A 26,802-nucleotide genomic window follows, 5' to 3' on the forward strand; every position below is an offset into this window, starting at 1 on the left:
GGAAAATTTGTGGTTTTCTTGGTATGATTTTGACCTATTGGCAGTTTTTTACAATTTTTTACTGATATTTGATTGGTCGGTTGACCAGTCTTTATTTGACTGGTCAAATACCCAAACCTATTTCTATAATACAGCTGGAGCAGGACAGTAGCAGCTATTATAAGTGTTTGGCCTGATTTTCAGAAGTATTGACTGGAGAAAAGGGTCAGCTTTCAGGAGGAACCCAATTTGGCACGAAAACACGGCTCACGAATAAGAGGCAAATCCAGGCTTCTACCCAGTTCTGCAGCTTAACTGTGTAACATAAGACAACAGAGCTGAAGCAGTATATGACAATAGATAAGGACTCAAATGTGTCGTTTTGCAATTTTCCAAGCCCCACTACTCATATTAGCTTTCCTTGTCAACTTTCCTTTCTTGCTTCCTAACTTCCAAAACCAATCCTTAATCGTATGCACAGGATAAATGCACTCAGTGAAGAAGCCAGGCTATACCCTGAATGGGACTACTTGTGTGTATGGCCCCTGGTTCATGTACTGGAGAAGTTGGAAGGTGCTGAGGAAGACAAGAGGACAATTGTGTGGTTAGAGAAGCTGAGTGCCATCCTGGAGAGTTAGATACTATCCATGCCCCTTAACTAGAGTTGCTATGTATATGTAGGAAGTCATTTGGGCCAACAATTTTCACAGGCAGTTATTCTTAGACAGTTCTTCATTTTCTGAGTGCCTGACCTGAGACACTTGGGGACTGATTCACTGAAGGTCTGAACACTCACAGCTGCAAGTGAAGTCAATAGGAGCAGAGCTTTGAACATAACAAGTGAAGTACAAGTGCCAAGTACTCTCAAGAGGGGCACACAAAATTAGACCATTCTTCAATACCCTTTACCTCAGTTCCTTCACTGCATTAATGTTTGTAAAACCCTCAGATTCTAGGTGCTCAGGAGAAAAGTTAAGTCTTTTATTTTGGATGAGGGCTGTGTACTGACTGAATGAGACAGGGTCCTTGTGGGAGCGGGGAAAGGTGTGGGGAGGGGGAGGACAGGATCTAAATATCTACACTATAGATACAGTCTTCTAATATTGAGGCAACCCAAATAAAGTCAATGGGATGTACACAGCAAAGCATGACAGTTATTCTAGACCCTCAAGGTGCAAGCAAGCAACCCCTCTATTTCTGCTCCAGAGCTGTCTCCTACCTTCTCTGCCATCCAGCTGCTACAGGCAGAAATCCTCCTACTTCAGGTAGGGAGTAACATCAAGGGTCCCTGAACTACCTCACTGCTTCCTTCCAAAAATTTGCTCTCTTAAACAAGCCACAGCTGTCAGCTGTGGCCTTCAAGGCTTCTAATTCAGACATTCCCTTTGAGATACGGTAGGTCTTTTTCCTTCTTTACAAAGGACAAGAATATGCATCAATTATAGGACCTGATCCAAGGCCACTGAAACTAACAGGAGTATGCAAAGCTCTAGATCATGTCTATGAGAGACTTTTCATGCCCAGCTTCAAATCACAAGTGGGGAAACTAAGACATGCAACAGTGGCATGACTTGGTCCAAGGGAACCTAACAGCCTAATCACCAGGGATCCTGGTTTTCTCAGATTTAAAAAAATCCCCAATTTTTATATTTAAAAAAGTAACCCAAAATCCATATTTTCCATGATTAAAATGGATCAACACTATATATACCTATATATTAGTGGTGCTTCATTTTAATAATGGAAAAATGTGGATTTTGTGTTACCTTTTTCTATCCAGAAATTCGGGATTTTTATTCATCAGAGAAAACAGGATCCCTGCTAATCACAGAACAAAGGACTATGAACCCAAGCTCCCAACTTCCAATCCAGAGTCCTAACCAGTGGAACACACTATCTTCTCCTTTTTCTATGGATGGATACATAAATCCCATTACAGAATGTGTTAGTATTTCTCCAGCATCTTGGGTTGAAAATAGAATCAATCATTGACTGGAAGGTGTGGTGGTTCTTTTTTACAATATAAAAAAGGTGTTGTAGGCTATGGGTAACAAATAATCAGGCAACCACTTTTTCATTGTAAAGATAATAAATATTAAGTTTATAAGGGAATAAATAATGTCTTTACAAACATCCTCATCATAATCCTACTCTTACAAAATTATATTAATACAATATTTTTTTGCCAAAACTGTATAAATGCTTGAAAACAAGCCATATAATCAATGTCACGATGTTTGCTTTACAGTTTTGCAAACCTATCAGATACATTAAACTACATGATCACTTTGAAATTCAACAGATATACATTGTGACATACTGTAGGAGGAGATTTATTAGAATTTTAAATACTTTAAATTAACATGAATCCACTTCAGGTGATGCTCTTAACATTCTAACATGAAAAGGCAGGGCGACTTTAAATATCAAAGTATAAACATTATATAAAAATGTTTCTTGATGCTACTGGGCACTCTCCCCAAATTGCATAAAAATATTTCAAGTTGCCCAGACATGTATTAACGGCTTCAAATATTGGAAATATGTACTGCATGCAGTCATTGCCCTCCATCTTCCTCCCTTCAACATTTACAGAGTAGCAGTTACTTAAAACCAATAGGGAGACCAGCAAAAAGGCCTCATTCTCTAGAGTTGACACCAGCATACCACCATAGATTCCTATGAAGTGATTTATGATTTACAACATTTGTAAGTATGAGGAAAATCAAGCCCAGTGTTCAGTGATGGTAGAGTTTAGACCCCTCATCACTTATGCCCTAAACCTGAAAATACTTAATCACCTTAAAATAAGGAAGCACTTTTCCCCCCCTACACATTTTTTTACTACTCTCTTCCAGGAAGCATGGTATTGTAACTGTGCAACTGCACTATTACACATCCACAAGGAGAACCTGATCTAGCAACCACTGATGCTACTGAATCGTTTTTTTCCACTGGCTTTAAGTCCATGAAGAATTTAATACTGGAACTAAATATTGTTCTTTTTTAACAATCCTCTTTTCCATTTCTTCTTCCTTACCACATCTGCTGAGGTTCATTTATGTGTCACCTTCAAGAACAGAAGGCAAATATAGCAAATTTCTTTTAAATTTTAATGTAATTGTTTCCTTTATACACACATGACAATTTTGCCACAATAAGAATGACGGTCTCAAGTTATATATACTGGGCGTGTCTACACAAGACTCTAAAAGTGCAGTAGACTAATTCTGCTGCTCATTAGCACATCACAGTAAAATCCATGCTAATGTGCTAATGTGCAGCAGAATTAATCTGCTGTGCATTAGCATCACTTAAAAGATGTGTGCCAGTGATACTGCACAGTAGCACTGATTACTGCACATTAAGTTAGTACCTGTTAGTACAGGTACTAAACTTAATGCACTATAATTATGGTACATTAATTCACATGTAAACGTGTCCACTGAGTTGGACTGAGACACTTTTTAATTCCAATAGGCTATTACCAGAGGCCTACAACTAGCAATAAGCAAATAACCAGTAATTATTTATCAGCCGAGTCATTTTTTAAAAGACTGATGACTTCTAGCAGCATGCTTAGTTCCACAGAACACTTATACTACTGTAAATCCCTAAACAGTCCCCTGCTAAATCCATAATGATGCCATTCTAATTTCATACTACTAGTTTCATGCTACTAGTGACTTTATTGGGGTCTTATGAAAAATAAAGTAAGGCTGTAAATTAGATATAGGATTTCATTAAGGATACGTTAAAATCACCAGTAATACTCTCTCCAACCAAATATTAGACAACATACCCAGGGTTGTAATACTCTAGCAACAGACAGCAACTTCCTTATAAAAAAAGATTGAAATATGGAAATTATGACAAAACACTGAAGTATCATGGTATCACTGGGCACTTGTACACATACCAGGGATTTAGTCTTCAAGGTTTTATTATAGTCTATGCCCCCTAAATTTAAATGGTGGGGCATATTATAAAACCCTGAGGACTAAAGTGTTTCAATTTTTCTGTCACATTACAGCAAGGGGCCTGCCCATGGCCAAAGGGTGAGCTGCTGGGTGGCTGAGCAGCCCCTGAGCTGCAGGGGCTCCCGGTTCTTCCCTCTGTGGTGGTGGTGCCCTCTGAGGCCACCTGGACAGGCTGCTAGATCCAACTTTTCCCCAACCCCAAGCTGGGGCAGCAGCCGGCCCACTAGCAGCCTGCTTAGATGGCCCCAGGGTGTGATGCCACTGTGGAGAGAAGGACTAAGGCACCCTGCAGCTCAGGGGATGCTCAGCCCACTAGCAGCTCACCGCCCCCTCCCCAACTGTGGGAGAGGTGGGCAGGCTCCTTCAAAAAAGCAACAAAAGAAAAGGATTGGGCCCCTCACTGCTTTTGCCTTCAGCAGGCTCCTGTGGCCAGCAGGATGGTTGGGGCTGCCCAAGAATAGACTTGCTTGCCCCTGGGGCCATGCAGGGAGGTGGCACGAGGGTGGCTGGATTTGCTAGCATCAAAAGAAGGCAGTGGGGATGGTGCACAGGGTGCAGAGCTGCCCAGGCGGGCTGCTAGCTTGCTGGGTGCTGCCCCAACTCAGAGGCAACCAATCCAACACTTCTCCGAGTCCGCTTCCAGTGCTCTGTGCACCATCCCCGCCACCTTCTCCAGCTGCTAACACATCCAGCTTGCCCCTGGGGCAGCATGGAAAGGTGGCAGGAGGTCAGCCAGGTGTGCTGGCGACTGGAGAAGACAGCAGGGATGGTGCATGGGGCACTGGAAGCCTGGGTAGGCTCAGGGACGTGTTGGATCAGGTGCCTCTGAACTGGGGCAGCACCCAGCAAGCTAGCAGCCCACTCAGGCTTGCAATACCCCATACACTGTCCCTGCCACCTTCTCCAGCTGCCAGCAAACCCAGCTGCCCTTCTGCCACTTTCCTGTGCTGCCTCAGGAGCAAGCCAGTCTGTTTCTGGGTGGCCCCTGTTGGCCACAGGAGCCTGCTGAAGGTAGGAGCAGTGAAGGGCCTGATCCTTTTTTTTTTGCTGGCGTCGCCCGCCTGCCTCTCCCGCAGCTGTGGAGCACACTGACAGCTGCATTGTTAAAATTTGCAATATTGTAAACTAAACTATCTTGGGAAATAGTTTAGTCTGCAATGATGCAAACTTATTAAACACTTAAACCCCCCAAAATTATTGCACGTGTACAGTGTGATGCCTTTCAGCAACACAAAGTGATATTTACATCACATGTACATGGTAATGGTGTCATGTGTACAAGCGCCCACAAAGGCCAAGAGTCTAGAACTCAATCTTTCCAGATCTGAACACTCTAGCTCCTATACAACACAACCCTTAAGCACAGGTTTATCACTCATAGTGTAAGGTATCCCATTAGAGTGAATGGGAGTACTCACTTGCATCCTTAAAGTACCTGCTGACTGGTTGTAGGGTGAAATTCTCCTTATGGGCATAACTGTCCATAATGAGGTTTCACATACTTTCTCTGGTATTGTTACCACTATAGCAAATAGATCACAAGTGTCTGGCCTAAAATTTCAATTCAATGTGCAAAAAACCCCCAAAAACAAAAAACAACCCCTACTCTTATATTAATGAAATGCTAAATTATGTAGGCATCAAGTAAGGATACTTCACTCGATCTTAGCCCACAAGAGGCCAAGATATAAATCCAGTAAGTATTCTCTACTTACTCAGCCTCTCCTCCTGCCATAATCCGAAGTCCTGAGCACTGACTGGCATAGCATAAGGAGCAGTTTAAAAATTGCACAAACAATTATGCAGGTTTATAAATCTATATTTAAAATCTCATTTACAATTGTTAAAATGCATAACAGCTTTTCATACAATATAATGGTTGCAAAGTAAGATCTATTATGTGGAAAAAAACACTTGTGAGTGTTTAGTTGAGGAAAGAAAAATTCTAATCATTTCAAATCCAGCTACAGGACTTGTTATAAATACATATTTACAACACTTATAATCACTGTGGTATATCTGGCAGTTGGTTTATGTTCACTGAAATATTCAAAAGGTTTGTAGCACCAGAGAGTGCTTTTCAAATTCTTCAGGTATATGTCTCATCTTCGTCCAGGCAATATAGGTCATTTCCTTCAGATGTCTTAACCTATGTCTGGTCAGAACCCTTAAATCAACAGCAAAATATCAGTTCAGAGAGGAGAGAAGTTATCTAAGAATCAGAATATACCCCAAATTCTCTGATCTGAATTACTGGCTTCTCTTTTCTCTTTTTTCTCTCCCTTACTTCAGTTTCCTCTACTGATTCTCTAGATTCCTTTTCTTATTGCCATCATCTTCTGTACACAGAACCAAAGCCTCATGAGAGTATGGTATGGAGTCCATTACAGAGTCTACTGTGGACAATTCAATGCAATCATTATGTACTATAGCTGGAAACTCTAGTGATGAGCATGATAAGAATACATAATATGTACAACTGATTTCATTGATGAGGGACAGAAGGAAGAAAACAAAAATATTTTTAGCACCTGTACAGCATATGGCTTTTTCAAGAAAACAAACAGTTTAGGAACAGAAAGATATCTTTCTCTCTTGCAGATGGGAGAGACTTCCTAAAGGCTTCCTAAAAGGATGGAGTCAGAGAACACAGAAGAAACATCCAACTTTTTGTTCCCCTGTCATGAAATTCACTTCAAAACGTTGGTCAAGTAACATTCCTTTGCTTCAAGTCATCTCAGGCTAATAAACCTGCAAGGAGTTCCCAATTCTGAAACATCTTACTGCTACAATGCACGTTATGTTAATTAAATCTGCCACTTCTATTCTAGTTACATATTTTTCCGGAAAATTGCTCTCCATGTCATTTGTCATGGTACATTGTTTGCAATACAATGGACCCCAAAAGACCATGAAGAAGGGAACATACTTCTTTCCCAGTTTTAGCAGACTTACTATTGACTATTGATGAAAGGCCATATTAGTTCTCTCCTAAACCATGGAAATTAAGTTATTTCTTTTAAGGCCTCCACTGGGAATTTTTCCTCTTATACAAAGAAATGGCTACATTTGAGTAGGACACTAAGAACACATTCATTTTCCATTCTGTCAATTTCAGCACAGTCCTAATTTTTTGGAAGGCCTTCCAGGAAATGTTGAAACATCTACAAAGGATTGCTGTACAATTGAATTACTCCCTTTGAATAGTTTTTCCTTTCTGCGGTTCACAATATCTGCAGATTAAATATGACATAGTAAAAGACAACGATACAGTCCTCAAATGTTCCAGAAATTGAACGATGTTTTTAATGATGCCAGTGGCAAAAATGTGGACTGTTTAACAGAAGGAAGACCTTTTTATAGTGGTAAGCTGCCATTTTGTATTCTACTGATTATATACAACCATTCTATCAATTGTTTTAGCCACAGATTTTACAATGTTTGGTAAATATCAATGTCCTCATTTTCTGATGAAAAAACTGCAGAAATTGAATGACTTGCCAGCAGTTACACATTACAGCACTGGCAAAGCTACTAATACAATGCAAGTCTTTTAATTCCCATCTGTGTTTTCCATGTTTTCATCTAAACTAAAAGTCTGCAGACAGCTTTTTGTAGTCCTCCAAACCCTTAATACCAAATACTATTGTCTAAATGTAGTCCTCCAAGACTACTAAAAGCTGTCTGGAGGCTTTTATTTTAGATTATGTTAGATTATGTTGGATTAGGTTGGAATATACACTCCCTAGAAAAATACCTCATTTTAAAGATTAATGCAAAATCATACTGATTGATGGGCATAAGCATAAACATCAGAAGCATGGGCATCAACATAAACATTGATGGGCATAAGCATGGACTTCAAAATGTAATATGAACATCTAGTTTGAATTTTTAAGTATTTATGCTTTGTTAATCAAATCCTAAAATTAAAAGTACACTATAAAACATGTTACTAAAGCCATGTTCTTTTTGCATATTTAAAAACAATTCATTTCCAAAGCCATATACAGGAAAGTTCCAGCTTTAGTGTACTAGGAATAATACACCCTAATACAAGAAAAGATGAATGCTGTGACTGAGTAGCTCAACTAAGAAATACTGATTTTAATGGAGCCCAAATTTCAGCTCTGAAGTATTTTGGGAGGGAAGGAAAAATGCTTCTTCAGTCCAGATAAAACTGATGCTAAATAGTTCAGCAGGGTTTATAGTACTGCAGATATACTAATGTAATTTCTGCAGAATGGAATTGTAAGAGCAATCCCCTTTCCCCTCTACAGCACATGTGACCAAGACTATACAGTCCCACCATTTTTGTAAAAGCCCAAAAGGGCAGCTGTCAGCACTCTTTCCATAGGGATGTGGTCAGACTGCTTAGAGGTATAAATCTATTCCAAGGCTCTTCTATCTTATTAGAATACAGGGTTTTCCTCTAAGTTTGGAGGATTTATCCAAGATAAACAGAGCTCCAGTAATCAGAGATGACACCTAGGTCAAGCTCCAAAATGAAATGGTCAAGGATGAAAAAAGGTTTGTCGTATCATAGATTCTTTGGGTCACATCCTTGGCTGGTGTAAATTAGCAAACCTATATTGACTTCAGCGGAGCCACATTGCTTCATACCAGCTGAGGATGTGCCCATATAGCTTTATTTACTGTGATAACTCTGACCAGGGGACCTGGTAAAAGATCATGAGAGACACATACTATTCATCATGTAAAGGGGGGTATCTGTTCAGTTGATTTTTGCATGTATTTTTATTTATATTTTTAGTAAGTTGCACTGATGTATATGTAAAAAAACAAAAACAAAAAACCCCCAAAGCAATACTAGATCTGGGCAAACTATATATTAAATGATTTAGCCCTTTTTCCTCACTTTGAAATGTCTCAAGAAGACTGCAATTTCTTCAGGTCTAGTTGATATTCAAAATTACTTAGCAAATATCACTTCATGTTTTTAATGTATGGGGCCCTCACACATATTCTAAGGCTATGGACAAATTTACCTTTTAACCACTTTAAAAGGGGACAGGGCTGCCACTCAGCAGTAGTACACATCAGATATTATGATCTACCTCGATCCTTTAGTGACAAAAACTAGCTAAATGCTAAATTAATGCCCAAAGAAACAGCATTAAAGCAGCACTGTACCTACACTCCTGGCAGCCCCAAGCAAACTTTTAGTATCAGGCCCCGCTTCTCCAGAGATAATGATAATAATAATTTTAAAATTACCATTTTCAGGACCCCTTTCTTTCCAGGCCCTGGGCAGCTGCTCAGTTTGCCCATGCCTGTGTCTGGCCCTGCATTAAAGGTGCACCATTTCTGCTATGTAATTGTGTAGCATTACTACAGAATTATACAGTTATAATGATGTGCATTGCTACATAACCATACAGTTATAATGCTTACATCATAATAGCTTATATTGGCACCATTTGAAATTATTACCAATGTTACATCTGCCTATGCCTTGAATTTCTGGGAAAATAAATACGAAGGGGACAAAAAGACCGTGTCCAGATGAGTGTGGCTGTGATGTGTTTGGCACCACAGACACATCTGTGATGCCACATAACACACATTCAGCTGTTCTCCATGCTGCAAGAGAACAGCATGCAGAGGGTTTGAGGGGGTGGGGGGTGTTGACCCCTGGATATCCAGGAGTCAAAAAACCCACACAAAGAAATGTGGAGCAGAGTGGTGCAAGTGGGGACAGTGTGTGCCACTCAAAACTGAAGTCTGGCCAGCCAGAGCCACACTCCGGCTGCCAGCCAGGCTCCAAGTGGTAGGATCACTACTACTGCAGCCCTGTGAGGCCCCTAGGTAAGGCACCAGATGGGGTAGAGCTGGCCCCAGCCTCCCCTACCCCACCCAGGGTAACCTGCCACATTCCAGAGGGCGCGTGGCACAGGCATTCCCCAGGGACAACTAGTAGCAGCACAAACTGGGCTGCTGCTAGTTGTCCCCAGGGAAACAAACATCTACACTCGTATGGACACTTCCAAAATGACCAAATTAAGGTATTTAAAATTTGGACAAGCATTCATGGAACTCTTTGGTAGTTATTATGGCACAGCATTTGGCATCTTATGATGTCATGATATACGTGCTTACACAACAGCTTCTATTATTATGAGCGGTTTCTATAACTGAAGACTGTGGAACCTGCTTACTCAGACCTAATTGAAATTAATAAAGCCACTTTAAAGTGAAGTAGAATAAAAGTCCTGAATTTTTCTAAGACTCTGTGACATGCAGTTTTAGTTCAAATTGTGAGGCAGTAGCTCTGTGGGAAACAATTATTTCACTATAAATCCAAATTCAACGCCCAAAGAATTGAAGTATTGACTTTACTAGACATCCAATTAAGCTCCCTCACAGGTTTCCAAATAGATTAGACTTGAGAAAGCTATATAGTTTATTTAATAATGGTTGGTCTGTCCCATATGACTGCATTACAATGACTTCAGAAACAAGCAAATCCTGCAAGTTCATGAAGACTGATGAAACAGCCAAATATGAAAATAAATGTGTTCACCATTTATCATTTTCTACTCTTTTTGTGCATTTGGGGTTTTTTTTAATCTATTTTTGTTTTCTGCTTACAGAGTTATTTAATGAGTTATTAAAAAGGTAAAAGTTATGTAAAAAAGTACTTAACTTTATTTTGACTATGCATGTGCACCGAAATCACATTATGCATGTGAACTTTCAATTCACAGTATTTGTAAGTATATGCCACTGGGCTTTGATTATCATTTTAAGGGATGTATTAAACAATAAAGTTTTAAAACATGTTTAAAGGAGTAAAAGTTTCATGTATTTTTTAAGGATCTGTACTGTCTTTTTCCCAGGTAATACCACATATAACATCACAGATGGGGGTACTTATTAAATATAAGTGGCCATATATGCAATCGGAGCTGCTGGGCACAGGGCACTTTTGAAAATCTGTCCACTGACTCTTTGGTTATGTTCCAAAAAAAAAAATCTCTTTACTGGCATTTGGCCATTGAGTTTAGAAATAATTTTTTACAGTGATTCAATAAAGTATCCTTAGCTTTCTCTGCCATCATTAAGCACTGTCACCAATCACTAAGCAGCTCTGAGGTACACACAAAATATTCCCAGATAAATCCTCCATCTCCAGAGGAATGTCTTTCCTGTACAACTATAAATCCAAGGTCTCTGTTGAAACTAATCCGGTCTGGCAATGCTATGGCCCTAGAAAAGTTTCCTGAGAAACTATAAGCTTATGCAATGGCGAAGTCATTCAATAGATTTTCATGCCATTATATTATATTAAAAACACCTGGTTTATTTATACAATGACTCAAATGGCTTATAGATTAGAGTCCTAGAAATAATAATACATACTTTTTATAGCAAAAAATATACATAGAATAATTCATCCTTCTATGGTATATATAAATTGTGTATATTTGTGTGTAAGTACATAAATATATAAATACATTTCTTGTATTTATATATATGGTGTACTTGTGTATAGATATGTACATCTATGTACACACAGTATATTCTTATTTATCTTTACACATGCTCACGTGTGTATATAGACACATATAAATACACAGACACACGCATTTTGTGAAGGTGTGTGTACTTTGCAGAATCTGCATACAAACACTGCAGTCCTTCATTGGCTGTGAGTTTCAAAGGTATCAAAGACACCATTATTACAGTCCTTGAAGATAAAACTAACGTCACCGTTGTGGACAGAGGACTGGCTTGATGCATCTTCCTTTGTGAAGCACTAAATTTGCTGGGCAGTGGCAACCTGCAACGCACGGCTTGTTGCATGGACCAATCTCATTCCAGTTGTCACATGTTTTGACACATCCAGGTCCACAGGTGTCATAAACTGCACCATGCTTGCACTGGGTTGCTGAAAGACAGGTTAAAGAAACACACAATGTTACTAATACAAAGTCTGGGTTTAACCATGACATGTCTATTTGCATATTTTCAACTCCAGATATTTAATGGCAAGCTATAGAATCGAAAACAATTACATAACTAGTGCTTTATGAAAAGATTCCACTATATTAAAAGCAACACTGCTTTATACTAGAGATATACATGAATCAAAATCTAATACTGAAACAATCCTGAATTTGAGCATTCCAGGTCAGGGCCTAATAGCATAACCATATCTCTTTCTCTGTACTAAGTGCTGAAACAAAAATCTTGCAGCCAAAGTTCCTCCAAATACTGGGAAAGCGCTCAGTGCCATAGCAATGAAGTTTGGTACCCAGGGCAAACCCCGCAAGCGCTCAGTGCCATAGCAACAAAGTTGTGTGCCCAGGGCAAACCCTGCAGCAGCAGCAGCCCATCCTCACCACATGCACAGATCCAGGGGGCACATTCCCCTCCATGCTTGCCCAGGAGTGAACGCAGCTGCAGGAGCTGCCCTTCCCCTGTTACCCGTCCAGATGAGTCGCACACAGCTGTGTCCCACACCCCACCCTGGCTGGGCAGTGCCTGTTGGCACCCCTTCACTTTGGCACCCAGGGTGGTCGCCCTGCTTACTCCCTCCCCTTTGCTACAGCACTGAAAGCACTAATCTAGAATCAGATTGAGATTTTGTACTGTAAACTCTGCTTTGATCATATATTTGATATACCTTTTCATCTAAGATTCCTGAAGCATTTTACAGAGGCACTTCAGTATTATTGTCTCTGCTTTTCAGATGGAAAAAAAGGGGGGGGGGAAGGGAAATGACTTGCTAAAGTTCATATAAAAGTTCAATGACAAAAATAAAAACAGCACATCTTCTGACTCTCAGATACCTCTAAATTGCACTAGCAGTGCTGTATATTATACACAAACAAGGCAATAGTGTTGGTTTATCAGCAACATTGTATGCTGTAAAAAACCTCCAAGGATTTTGAGGTTATATAGTATTCTATCAAAGAACCACAGAGTGTGTGGATTTGTAATTATTCCAGCATGTGTTCTTTTTAGTTGATTTACGTAGTTGACAGTTTATGGATCTCAAGCATAAATGGCCATTGAGAGTTTATCTTAGAGCCTTATGACAGTGCCAAATCAATACTTAAACTCTTAATGTGTTATATACCACTATTTCAGCATGAAGAATAATGCATAGCTCAATAGTGAATTAAAGACTCAGATCTCACCAACACCTAGAATCAGCTCTTGCTATTTAGAGTTAAGTGGTTGAACTTAAAAGAGGTCTTTCTTCCATTTTGTGAGAAATTAAAGGTCCATCCAGATTTCCTGCAAAGGGCTTCTGTTACAAATAAAGCAGTGCCATTTGCTGTATATACGAGGCTGAGAATTATTACACAGCTACTCTTATTCAGAAATTCAGTAGGCAGAAATGCTCTTATTAAAATGCAGAAGTTTTTATAACTGTACCGTTAAGGTTGAAGCTTAAACACAGAAATCAAAAACCTAAGGTGTTGACTGATTTTGAACTGGCATAAAAAGATCATCATAGCAATGTCAATTCAGTCAAGTTTCACATGCTATATATTTTACAGTTCCCATCTACCATCTGAAAGAGCAATGTAAAAATGAAAGGAAAGAAGTGAAATGACAAAGGCATTCTTAGTCAGTGCAGGGATTTCAGAGGTGGTATGCTTACGTTATCAAGGAACTGACTTTACATTACAACTAGAACAAATTAATGTAACCACAAGGATCTTTTCCATTACCTGATTTTTGACAGTATGGCATTTTTAACACTGATGTACTGTGGATGCAGAAACCTATACACTTGAGAAACTTATACAGCTGAGAGGATTTAGATACGTGGTAAGTTTATCTTGGGTAATTTTTCTTTGTTGCCACTAAAGCAACTCTGCAGAGAGATGGTAAGGAGCAAAGGAAACCCTTCTGATGCTAGGAAACTTCCTGTTGGACTCTTGTGCTAGTTATCTGCTTTTGGTTTGTTTGAAATCTAGGTCTGGCAGACTGGGCTAGAATGCCCTTCAGACTAGTCTGCTAGTGTGTGAACTCAAACAGGATTTCTGCAGTCAGAGCAGTAGAGTGCCATATTTTTGCACATAGCATGTCCCTGTATATAGTACACATCCTATTTTTGGAAGGCCTCAAGAAGGGGGGAAAAAACAAAAGAAATTACCTTGGTGTACAGGTAAGTGATTATGGTCTGGGGTCTCTGAGACTGGGGGTGACATGGTGGGGTTATGCACTGGTCCTAAGCCTGCGCACCTCTGGTGCAAAGGCACTGAGGCCACACAATGGGGCCATGCATCACAGGTCCTGGCATGCCAAGTCCAGGACTATGTACTGGCTCTGGGGCTGTGAGCCGAGTCAGACTTGGCATGTGCCTTCAGATTTAGCGTGGGGCCTCAGACTCACTGTGCAGTCCCAGCACCAGCATTGCGGATCACACCCTGCACGTTGTGCAGGATTGGGCCCTGCCACATAACTTGGGTGCAGTATGCCAATTTTGAGTTCACATGCTGAGTCCAGGACCCCATGCTGGCTCTGAAGCCAAGTGCAGTTTCTGAACTTGGACAGCTTGGATCCATGTGTCCCAAACAGAGCAGTCCTGAACTAGTACCAGGCCCACCCCAATACATGACTCTAAAATCTGTACTCAGGGCAGGACCCAGCACTCTGGTCAAGGACCAACCCCACATGTTGGGCTGATCTGGCATGCAATTTTGAGGAGTGGGTCCCCACAGGAAATTTGGTGGTGGGGGGTAGGTGAGAAAGGAGGGAAGAAAGCAGTGGCAGTGTTAATTGCCACAGTTCCTGGAGCTACAGCAATTAACTTTACCACTACTCTAACTTCCCTCTCCCTACCAAATTTTTGGACCTTTGGGGAGCCCATTTCCTCACATACAATACACACTCCATTTTTCCCCAGCTGGTTTTGTAGGAGAAGGTAAGGGTTATATGTGAGAAAATATGGTACAGTATTTTCACTATACCACCGATTAAACAAAGTGAAGTGGAAGGGTTTGAGTCACTTAGGCTATGTGCGAGTCCTTCATAAACATATAGGCTTTCATAAATATATAGGTTGCTAGTGGCTGAAGTGACAAAAGCAGTTGAGGAATGAAGGAAGATAGCTAGCTGACTTCACTAGCACAGGCAGGCAGATGGGTGGGTTTTCTGTGCTCTTACAGGTACTGTACAAGGAAGACCCCGCAGTGTGTGAAAAATAATGCATTGCCAGTGTTGCTGCCAACTCTTCTGGTCGCACCTGCCAGCACCTGTGGGGCATTTGTTCAAACAAAAAACCTGACCTCTACCCAGGTCCAGATTTGACTTAATGGACCGCCTTGCTGCAAGGGTAGGTACTAAATAAGCAGATTCCACCTGTTTCTGCATTCATGAAGGAAGCATGTAAGTGAGCAAGGGGGCTGCTAAAATAGATATATTGACTGTGAAGTGTATAGGAACATGAGAACTTCATCAAATCAATGAAGCAGAAAGAAATGTCCAAAATGGAGGAAGCTAGCTAATACAAGAGGCCTACAATGGCCAGGAGGAAGAGCCAGTTACACCATGTGGAAAAGACTAACTGCTGCCCACCTTACAATGTAGACAGTATTCCACCCTGTTCCTAGATCCCCTATCCAGCACTCTCAAGAACCACTTTGCAGTGTGTGGGCCAAGAGCAGAAGAACAGATTACAACGGCCAGGGAGGAAGACCCATGTTCCCCCCCAGATGTGAGAGGCTTGCCCACCATTCTAAAGGAAGGACACAATGAATGATGGCAGCTGGAGAATTCCTTTTGTGCTGAATGGACACATCTGTCTGTCAATGTGTGCACCACCTACTTGGAGCCAAAGTCTGTGACATCCTGAAAAGGCTGCCAAGACTTATCTGGCTGTCTGGTCACTAACACATGGGTCAGAATCCTATTTCATTTTATGCTCCCAAATGGCAGTTACTCAGACATGTAACTCCCAGTTTTAGTACTTATGCTGTTTGCAATCTTATTCCAAGTGCCGTAAACTATGCTCTGGCTGGGCAGGTTAATGGCTCTGTACACACGCACCTACGTATAAGTGCCAAAATTGTGGCCTGGCAAAGAAGAGGAGGGCCCTCTCATAATTCAACTGAATAGTCTTGTGGTTAGGTCACTCCCCTAGGAAGCAGAAGACTCGGATTCTAGCTGCCCTTGGGGTATGAACCTACATCTTTTACTTCCCAGTATAATGCTCTAACTACTGCATCTTCTACTTAATATCAATTGGATAAATTGAAAGGAGAGAAGTGTGGAGATCTCCGTTTACTGCACATTTACTTACTAAATAAATGCACAGTAGCACCTTGTGTAGACTCACCCACTGAGTCAGGCACCTTTGTACTTTGCTCTCTTCCTCCTGGCTCTAGATATCTCCCTCTTTCAGCTGCCCAGAAGTCAACTTCAAAAGGAGCACTGAAAAAGCAACTAGATAATGTCTAACCTGTGGCATGGTAGTTAAAGCACTGTGCTAGAAAGTCAGAGAGAATGGCAAAAGTGACCAATGATTCTGGATGCTCAATCTGAGTCACCTTAGAAGGGCTTCGTTTTCTAGAAGTGCCTACCTTCTGATAAACAGGTTCCCATTAAGGTGCCTTAGGCCCTGGAATATGTTAAAACAATGGAACCATTGGGATTTCTGGAATTTTCTGCCCCATCCCAAACATCGTGCATCCTCCAGGATGCACATTATTTGAGATGAAGCATAACATTCCTCAGAATCCAATCATGAAACAGGGCTGTCCCCAGACCATTCCCTAGGGATCAGGCAGGGGGAGCCCCAATATTGGGGCTCTCTGAGCTTGGATCTAACAAACAGCTAATTGTCAATCTCAGTCCTGAACACCACTGGGCTGGTTTGAGACCCAGAGCTGAGAAGCAGCTCGATTATCAGCCCCCACTCCAAACAGTAACAGGTTAGTTCAAGACTTGGGGCTGCCTGGAACCAGGATCCAATAATAGGCGCTTTGAAGTGACTGGTCATGATGAACCTTTCAGTGCTTGCTGCAACCTCGCAGGTTTGATGCCTTGCCTAGCAGCAAACTTGCTGAGCCTGTATCCTGATTCTGATAGAAACTGATTGTCAATAGCAGAACCAGAGCAGCTTGCTTGTCAGCAATGGTACCTAGGCAAGTTCACGTTCCATTTTATGTAGAGCATCTTTGTGGCTGATCTGCTATTTTATGGCACCATAAATTCAATAAACATGTGGCATGTTGCTAATAATAGTGTGGTTAACACATTAATTGCAACATAAATGTAATGTGTGCTTGGGGCCTTAAATTGGACACCTCTAAAAATTAAGACCTTATGTTGTTACTCTAAAATGTTGCTCTAAAGGTATGAATGTTTGATACAGAAAACTGTATAAGTTTTAAAATTCTATACTAAGTACAAACAGTCAAAAATCCTGAGGCTAAATTGATTCAATCTTCACATGTTAGTCTAAGCTGCATAGATTGAACCAATAAGCAAGTGAACAGACATTCACTTTTGGTTCCAAAAATGTAGCCACATGCCTGCGGTGACCCAGGCTAGAAACTGAGGAGTACTAGACCATGCCTCCCTGCTGCGCTGGAGCAAACAGCTTGGGTTAAGGCTAGCCCACTCACCTTCTGAGGGGAGGGTTTACTGGGGAGGTGCAAATCATCCTGGGATGCTGGGGGACTGTGAGTTAACATGAATCGGGAGGGGATCAGGGACAGAAGTTCAATAAACCGCTTTAACCTAAATCAGTTAAGTCTGGTACTACTTTCATCCAGGCTTATCTTAAACTGGTTTTGGTCATCTTGAAAGGAGCTTATGTACACTTAACATCTGCTGTGTTACAGATTCGAACCAGTTTTTAATTACTTATACCAGTCTGTGTAATTTCTGTCCATAGCCTAAGTAATTTGTTTTACAAAGTTTTATTGCAGTAATGTCCAGATCTTCAAGTCCAACTGAAGACTCCATTTGGTGCCACACCCTATGAGTTAGGAAAAAAAGTCATCCCAGGATACCATTTCACTCCCCAACCAGGGGCCATTTTTTCTGTAGAGTAACTGAGAGCAACTGAGAGCAGACTCAACCAATGCTGGCACCACTAATTTGCTGGAACTGTTCTACCTGGTAAGAATTGATGGTTTTCTGCTTGTTAGAAAATGTCACTTTCGTCAAGTCAAAACATATATATTTCCTTCAAATAACAGAAGACAATAGATATAACTGTCATATTTTCTGTTGCTGTTCATGGTGGAATAAATGGTTATTACTCTGCAAGTGGAAAACTGTAAAGAAAATAGCTGATATTTGCTTAGACATTCTAAATATTGAAATTGTGTGTACTGGGGTATCACGCTCCAGCTGGACTCTGCCAGCTTTACCCAGCAACAGATGCTGCCAAGCACTCTCCTCACGATCTGGGAAAGCCCCTATTTGTTTTGCTGCATGGCCCCGTCCATGTGCTGGGGAAACCCCGTCCCCTTTGGAAAACCCCACCAATATCTTGGCGGGAAAGATGTAACCAAATCGGGGTTTGAGGTTGGGCTTGTCATCTGGCCTATAAAGACTGGGGTGGAGTTTTCCACCCGGGGGGAGAGCGCACAGATGCCAGAGCATCCATGGCTCAGTCAGCTAGCTAGAGCAGAAGCCAGAGCTTCCACCGCTCAGTGGGCATGCCTGGCCAGCTTCCCACGGCTTCTCCTGTCTCTGGAGCAACTGTTTGCTGATCGTTTCTTTCTCATTCTTGGGATAGCCATCATTTTGTTTTACATCCATCCCTTACTCGAACCAGGACGGATCATTTTGTTTTCGCTCGTTTAGTCGTTTGCTCGTCCCTCACCCAAACCGAGATCCATCGTTTTGTTTTGCTCGTTCGTCCCTCACCCAAACCGAGATCCATCGTTTTGTTTTCCGTTCTTTCATCTCTTACCTGAACCGGGACAGAATCCGTCCGTGCAGCCACATTCACACCGGTGGTGCGTAAGTGAGAGACTTTGTTTGTCGTTCGTTCATCCCTTATCCGAACCGGGACTGAACCAGGCAGATTCACTGATGTAGATGTGTAACTGCCTGCGCAGCCACATCTACATCAGTGGTGAGTAAGAAAGAGATCAAATAAAAAGAAAATGTTCTGGAACACTTACGAGTCCTCCTCTCCCTCTCGCAAACTAACATCAGGGGATAGAACCCACTGGGGCAACAGCCGCAACCTGGCTCGCGCCCTGTGCATGGGGAAAAGTGTTGTTTGATTTTTTTCTTTACTAACCATTCAAAAAACCCACCCAAAGTATAAAATGGAGGTAGGCTTCCTATGGATTGTAGCAGTGACTCATTACCACATACACAAAGAAAACATCTTTTGAATTCATTTTGGGGTCTGAATTCTGTTTAAGAAATTGCATGCTGGTGAGGATAATTTAATTAATTTACAAATAAATTATTAATTAATATGGATAATATTTATTAATAAAACAACTTTCATACTCTTTCACATTTTTTCCACTCTTCTAGAACATGTATTATTATTTTTGAATCTTAATCGTGAATCACAATTCCATTGCAGTAGGCATATTTTGTTTTCAGCTGTTACGTTTCAATTTTTACTAAAATAAAACAAAATTTGATGTCTAATACAGAGTTTGAGGGATCTCAAATAGCTGTCTGTCTTAAATTGGCCTCAAGTAGCTCTTCTGCATTCTCAAATCTCCAGACCTTTCTGAAGCAGGAGTTCTTTTTATAAGATTGCAGTGTGCTACTTTTTCTATCCCTGCTGCACAGGTTCTGGTATTTCTAGCGTTTCCAGGATTTATAATCCGGGCATCATTTCTCATCTCTCCGCCCCAGCTTGGCCACCCTTTCAGCAGACCTTTAAGTTCTCTTTACTACCTTCTGCTTAAAATATTGGACATCATTTCACAATAACCCTGTCAATGGAAAGGAGGGAATCAACAATATTGATGGGGGTGGGAAGGTTGGTGTTTTTAATAACTCTGCTTTCAAACAGATTTTCATTTAAAGTGAAGAAATGCCTTCAAAGTATCTCAATATCTCAAAGTTAGAAATGCCTTCCTCAGTATCTCATAGACAACAAACACTCTGAAGAAAAAATATAGCAGAAATGTCAACAAAAAACCCCATCATTTGAAAACAATCTGTATTTTGAACATAAATTCTCCAGAAGAAGAGAGAAAACCAGGATGACAAAATCAGACACCTGAAAAGTGAATGTCAATGGGAATGATGACACCTGGAATCACCGCTAATAATAACTCTGAATGTTGCCACAAGCAAGTGAGAAGGAGCCAATACCTGGACTAAATGGCCTTCTAAATGCTACTACATGCAGCCCCCTCTTAATAGCTGACTACACTGTGCCTTCCCTTCCTTTTAGCAAAGTCACAGCTCCCCTTCCATATGTAATTACCTCTTTTCCCCAATTCTGAGTCTGAAATGTATGTCTTCAAGCCTCCAAAGACTCTAAGTTAATTTACTGTTTCCCAAGCTTCCCAAACCTTTAGCTTCCCACCCCTGAGCTGCTTCCTTTTCTTCCTCAGCTTTCTAAACATATCTTTCTTTATCATCCCTTGTTTCCACCACCTTCCCATTTTCTCATTTCTTCTCTCAAGTTTAGTCACTCCTTCAGCAAACCTCTAACTTCTCTTATTGAGTCCCTTTTATTTATTTCTTCCTTCATACCGAACCATCCTGAGCTTCTTTCTCTTACTCCATATGTCATCTGATTGCCATAACTACCCTCACAGCTTCTCATTCTCTTCTCAACTCCCCTGTTTCTCACATAATCCCTCACTCCTTTCTGAATACTTCTGGCTTCTATATTGGTTTCACCAGGCAGTTCCTACCATCAATCAGCACTTTTCTTCTGTAACAAATCTTCCACCCACTAATACCTTCTATGAATCTTTCTCTTGATTGACAGCATACATCATATGCGCACTATAAACTTGAAGAGGAGTGAGCATGTGCTACAATATTTGGAAAATGAGTAACAGAAGAATTCACTTTCTGGTTAGGATAAAAAAAGGTGCAGAAAAGAGGACGTATATGTAGCCTTCTGAGCATCCTATTTGGCTGGCAGTCCAGACAACACAAATATTCTAAAGATTATTAGAATAAGCTAAGCATACAGCAGCCTGAGTATAGGATCTGGCAAGCACACAAAACTTAAGTTTTATAACACACAAAAGAATAATTAAAACCTGACTTCACTAATAAGTGTACTCCATTCCCATCAGAACACAACCCTTCCAAATATCCCACTGGCTATGAAATGTCAAACAGGAAATGAAAGTCACAGAATACTAAACTTTTATGACAGATATACTGTTTCATACTTAGAAACTTTTATCCTTAATTAGGACAAAATATTTGCAACAGTAGGGCTGAAAAAAAAGCCAGTTAGAGATTTAAATCGTGATCCTGGCTATTGTTACCATAAGAAGCATAATAACGGAGGCATTTTATTTTTATGAGTCTCTTGCTCAGACCATACCATTTGCTATATAAAATGGGCCACTCTAATACCAGTCAATTATTGATATTGTATAATGAACTAAAGATCACTTAGGAGTACATGCTCAAACACAAAATACCCATATGCTCAAAGATTTTTGCAAATGGGAAAGGATACAGAATCTCTAGAGATCAGCTAAGTTTTTAAAAAGCATTTAGAAGCATCTTCTCTAAATGTTAATGGAAGGTATGTGTCTAAATCCCCTCAAAATATTCTTGCAAGGACTATTTTAGCAAAACAGTAGGAAAATGGCAAAAAAAAAATATTTGTGTGGACAGCTCCTATTAAAGAAGCTCCTTTCATTGAAGCTTGCATGGAATCATAGCATGGAATCAGGGGTCCTGGCAACCCCACTTGTCAGATTTCCTTGCTGGTGGAGACTCTGGAGGCCCAGGGGAGGGAGCTCCAGGAGGAGATGAACAGGCTGTGTGTTATCAGGGAGCACAAGGCGGAGATCAACGCTTACTGCGAGGCCCTGCACCCAGAGAAGGACACCATGGAAACCAGGCAGAAGAACGGGCTTGAGCAGGATGACCCAAAAGATGGCAGGTGGAAGTTGGTCACTTCAGGCCCGAAGCCACGTGGCACATCAGTTGCTCCACCAATAGCTCTGCACCATAGCTATGCAGCCGTCACAACATTCATGGATGGGGCATCTGTGTCCTCTGCACTGCAAACAAGACAGGAACAGCTGCCCCTACCAAGGAAGCAACAAAGGGTGATTGTCGTGGGAGACTCCCTCCTGCAGGGCACAAAAGAAGCCATTTGCCATTCAGACCCTCTTGCTCAAGAGGTCTGCTGCCTTTTAGGAGCCAGGATCCAAGATGTTACGGAAAGGATCCCTAAGCTGGTCCACCCTACAGACCACTACCCCATGCTCCTTGTCCATGTGGGCAGCAATGATATGGCAAGAAACAGCCCTGGGAGAATCATGGGTGACTACAAGACAATGGAGGCAAAGCTCAAGGAACTAGGAGCACAAGTGGTCTTCTCCTCAATCTTCCCAGTCAGGGCCTAAGCCCAACAAAAGGAGGAATGCATTGTAGAGGTTAACCAAAGACTTCGCAGATGGCATCGCCACATAGGCTTCAGATTCCTTGACCTTGGCCTGCAGTTCAGTGGCTGTGGTCTACACACAAGAGATGGTATTCACCTCACAGGCAGAGGGAGCAAGCTCTTTTCTACAAGAATCACCAACTTGCTGAAGAGGGCTTTAAACGAGGCATGTCTGAGGGAGAGGGAGGAGGTTCCACTGTTTTACAAGGATCCGCTGCTGAACATGAATCCTCTTCCCATAATGACTCAGGAGAGGGCATTGAAGGTAAGCACCAACACCCTAAGATACTCACACAATGACAGAAAAACTGAGGCAATCAGAGGGGAACTTAGGTGCCTTTATGGAAATGCCAGAAGCTTGGGCAACAGGAGGAGAATGATAAGGCATTCTCCAGGGAATTGACTGATGCAGCCAGAACTAAAGACCTGATTGTCATGGGTGACTTCAACTACCCTGACATCTGCTGGAAGGACCATTTGGCCGGCTCCAGCAAGTCAGCCAATTTCTTGGCAGCTATCAGTGACCTGTTCCTGTTACAGCTTGTCAAAGGACCAACTAGGAGTAAAGCCACTCTGGACTTAGTGTTTACTAAAGGGGAGGACATGGTAGGGGACCTGAAGATTGGAGGTAAATCATGATCCGATTAGGTTCACCATCCACTGGCAGGGTAGGATCCCAATTAGTAGAACAGAAGTCCTAAATTTCAGAAGGGCAGACTTCAACAAACTCAGGAGGCCAGTTAGAAAGGCCCTCAGGAACCAGCAACTGGATGATTTGGGAGTTCAGGAGCAATGGTGCCTCTTCAAGAGAACAATTCTCACTGCCCAAAAAGAGGCCATTCCCACACTATCAAAGAGTGGGAAAGTAATACCAAGAGACTCACTTGGCTCAACAGGGACACCAGAGAACTTTTGAAAAAGAAAAGAGACACATATAATCAATGGAAAAAGGTTCAGCAACCAGAGAAGTGTTCACTTATATAACCAGGGTCTGCAGGTATGAGATGCAGAAAGCCAAGGAATGCATGGAGATCAAGCTGTCATCCAATATAAAGGACAACAAAAAGTCCTTCTACAGGTACATGGGGAGCAAAAAGGAAAAAAAAAAAAAAAAAAAAAAAAAAAATCAAGCGCCATTGCGGGACCCCTACTGAATATGAAGGGACAGCCCACAGTTGACCCCCGTGAAAAGGCTGAGCTCCTAAATGAATACTTCACATCTGTATTCCAGAAGGCTAATAGGAGCTAAGCACCCATCCAGAGGCCCAGAGAACATGGGGAAGTCTATAGACAACATGAAATCAGTCCTGAACAGGTACGGGTCCTCTTAGAACAACTGGATGTTTTCCAAGTTCTCTGGGCTAGATGACCTACATCCAAGAGTCCTGAAAGAACTGGCTGAACTCATAGCAGGGCCCTTGGCAAAGATAACTGAAAAGTCATGGAACTTGGGAGTGGTCCCAGACAACTGGAAGAGGGCCAACGTGGTGCCCATCTTTAAGAAAGGGAGGAGGGATGAAACTGCAAAATACAGATGGGTCAGTTTGACTTTGGTCCTTGGAAAAACTTTTGAAAAAATTGTTAAAGAGGCCATCAACCACATGCTTGTAACTGGCAGGATATTAAGAAACAACCAGCATGGCTTTGTAGATCATACCTGACAAACCTGGTGTCCTTTTACAGTCAGGTAATTAACCAGCTGGACAAGGTTCATTAGGTAGACAGCTTTTACTTAGATTTCAGTAAGGCCTTTGATTCTGTCTCCCATGAAATTTTCTCAGTCAAACTGGAGGGTGCTGTCCTGGACCAGCCTCCAGTGAGGTTTGTGGATAACCAGCTTAGAGTCTGGTCCCAGAGAGTTTTAATCAATGGGATGGCCTCATTCTGGAGGACTGTCTCCAGTGGTGTCCATGGATCGGTTCTTTGACCCATGCTTTTTAACATATATATTAACAATTTGGATAAGGGGGTGGAATGATCTATGATTAAGTTTGCAGATGATACCAAGCAGTGGGGAAATGCAGCCATAACAAAAGACAGGGTAAAGATCCAGGATGACCTTGACAGACTGGTTCTATGGACTGATCGGAATCTGATGAGGTTCAGAGAAACGTGCTGGGTACTTCAGGTAGGAAGAACCTTCACACAGCTATAGGATAGGCAGTAGCCCACAGGCTGGCACAGCATCTGACCGGGACCTGGGGTTACAATAGACCACAAGATGAATATGAGCCAACAGTGTGAGGAAGTCATCAGCAGGGCAAATAGAACTCTGGTGTGCATCAGTTGATGTGTTGCCAACAGGTCCAAGGAGGTGCTTCTCCCTCTCTACTCAGCATTGGTGACCTCAGCTGGAGTACTGTGCCCAGTTTTGGGAGCCGCACTTCAAGAAGGATGTGGGTAAATTCAAGAGGGTGCAGAGAAGGGCCACCTGCATGATTAGGGGCTTAGAGTATAGACCCTATGAGGAAAGACTCCAGGAGCTGGGCTTGTTCAGTCTGGGTAAGAGGAGGCTGTGAGTTGACTTGATAGCCGCTTACAAATATGTCAGGGGGGGAACACCAGGATCTGGGGGAGCAATTCTTCAGGAAGGCACCCCTTGGGGGGAAAAGGACCAATGGTCACAAACTAATAGGGGGAAGATTTAGACTGGACATAAGGAAGAACTTCTCCATAAGGGTAACTAGAACTTGGAACACGCTCTCAGCAGAGGTGGTGCCGTTGCCATCCTTGGCAGTGGTCAAGAGGAAGCTGGAATAGCACCTTGTTGAGCTAGTCTGAGCTCTTTAACTGCTGGGCTATGACAGGGGACTGGACCCGATGACCTTACAGGTCCCTTCTGGTCCATTGACTCTATGACTCTAAAAGTAGGGTTGGAAGAGACTGCAAAAGGTCATCTAGTCCACCCCCATGCTGAAGGCAGGATCATCCCTATCCAAACTAGCCTATACAAATCCTTGTCTAACTTATTTGTGAAGGAGTGAGAGAGAGCAAACAAAAGCCCCAAGGTACTTTACACGCTGAGCAGGGGAGGTCAGGAGAAAAAAAGCAGCCAGCAGCAACAGGCAGGGAAAGTGAAAACAAACAACCCTAACAGCATGGAGGGCTGGCAGGGTTGCAGCTGCAGACCGGAAGAGAAGGGAAACATTCACCACACTTCTGGAGCAGCATCTTGCTCAGGATTGGAGGGAGGCTGCTCAGGTATTTCTGGCCCCAGAGAAGGGTAGAGGGGGGTAAGTTCCCTGCAAGCTGCAGAGAGAGGAGAGGCTGAGCATGTCCCTGCAGGCAAGGGTTGTGAAACTTGCCAGAGAAGAGGACAAAGGAAATGTTGTTCAAGGTTAGAGCCTTGCTGCATATGGGACGGATCCTATTGGGACTGTGAATGTTCACGAGTAAGCTGGGCAGGCCTATGCAGAACAGTGACTGGACTAATTGATTTGTTTTCTGTTGTGATTGGGATATGAGAGCCTGACCCCAGGTGAGGGGAACATGGACTGAGCCTGGCAAAGAGACTGAGAGCAGTTAGGGGCGTTTTGGAGGGGGGGTGGTTTCCTTTTTTTGGATTTTTGAGCACAGGCCAAGGCCAGCCCATAATAGACTAACAGGCAGTACTATGACTTGGCTGCAGAGAACTTCAAGTACCATCTAAAGAGGCTAGGCTGGGGTAAAGCAGAGGTTTGGAGCCCCACAGAAGGAAACAGGGATTGAGACAAGGTAGGATCACCTCAGGCACTGCCTCCTAGGAATATAATTTCATGGAAGTCATGGCAGGAAAGAAACACAAGATCAACTTCCTGGCAGACCAGGTGATCCAAAGCTGAGGTCCACCCTGTCACCACCCGTATGAAAATGAACTCAGGGCAGTGGTAACAAGCCCTACAACACCTACAGCCATCACAATATTCTTAAAACTTCACAAACAACCCCACTACACAACTGCCAGGCATATTGTTCCAAAACAGCAAGAATGCCTTAACTTACTGCAAGCAAAGCAAGAGGACAAGGCCACAGTTAATGTCCTGCCACTACAAGGACAGGAAGTGGTTGTTGAAAGCCTGTATTAGTTTCCCATTTGTATCAGAGGATCCTTTAATCTCTCCGAATCAAATCAGAACCCTCCAAATCGATTCGGAGAGATTCAGAAAGATTCAGAGATTCAGACAGAGACAGCTTTAAATGTTTTTTCTACATACCTCTAGGTAGCAGGGGCTCATGAGTAATGTGATGCTGGGGCACACAGAGTGTCCCACAGAAGTGCAGCGGCTCCCCAGAATG

The 26,802-nt window shown here is 42.1% G+C and overlaps 1 protein-coding gene across 2 annotated transcripts in view; it reads right to left on the minus strand.

Annotated features, from left to right (window-relative positions):
- Positions 1-2,075: 2,075 nt before the first annotated feature.
- BMPER (BMP binding endothelial regulator) overlaps positions 2,076-26,802 on the minus strand; it is a 230,918-nt gene continuing 206,191 nt past the window's right edge. For both annotated transcript variants that reach the window (XM_090050189.1, XM_090050187.1), the window contains exon 15: positions 2,076-11,871. In XM_090050189.1, coding sequence (XP_089906315.1) covers positions 11,690-11,871 — 182 coding nt within the window. In that variant the 3' untranslated portion in view covers positions 2,076-11,689. The remainder of the gene's footprint in view (positions 11,872-26,802) is intronic.

The sequence above is a fragment of the Crocodylus siamensis genome, chromosome 5 (assembly GCF_052110815.1).
Source record: "Crocodylus siamensis isolate JL-2025a chromosome 5, ASM5211081v1, whole genome shotgun sequence".
NCBI lineage: Eukaryota > Metazoa > Chordata > Crocodylia > Crocodylidae > Crocodylus > Crocodylus siamensis.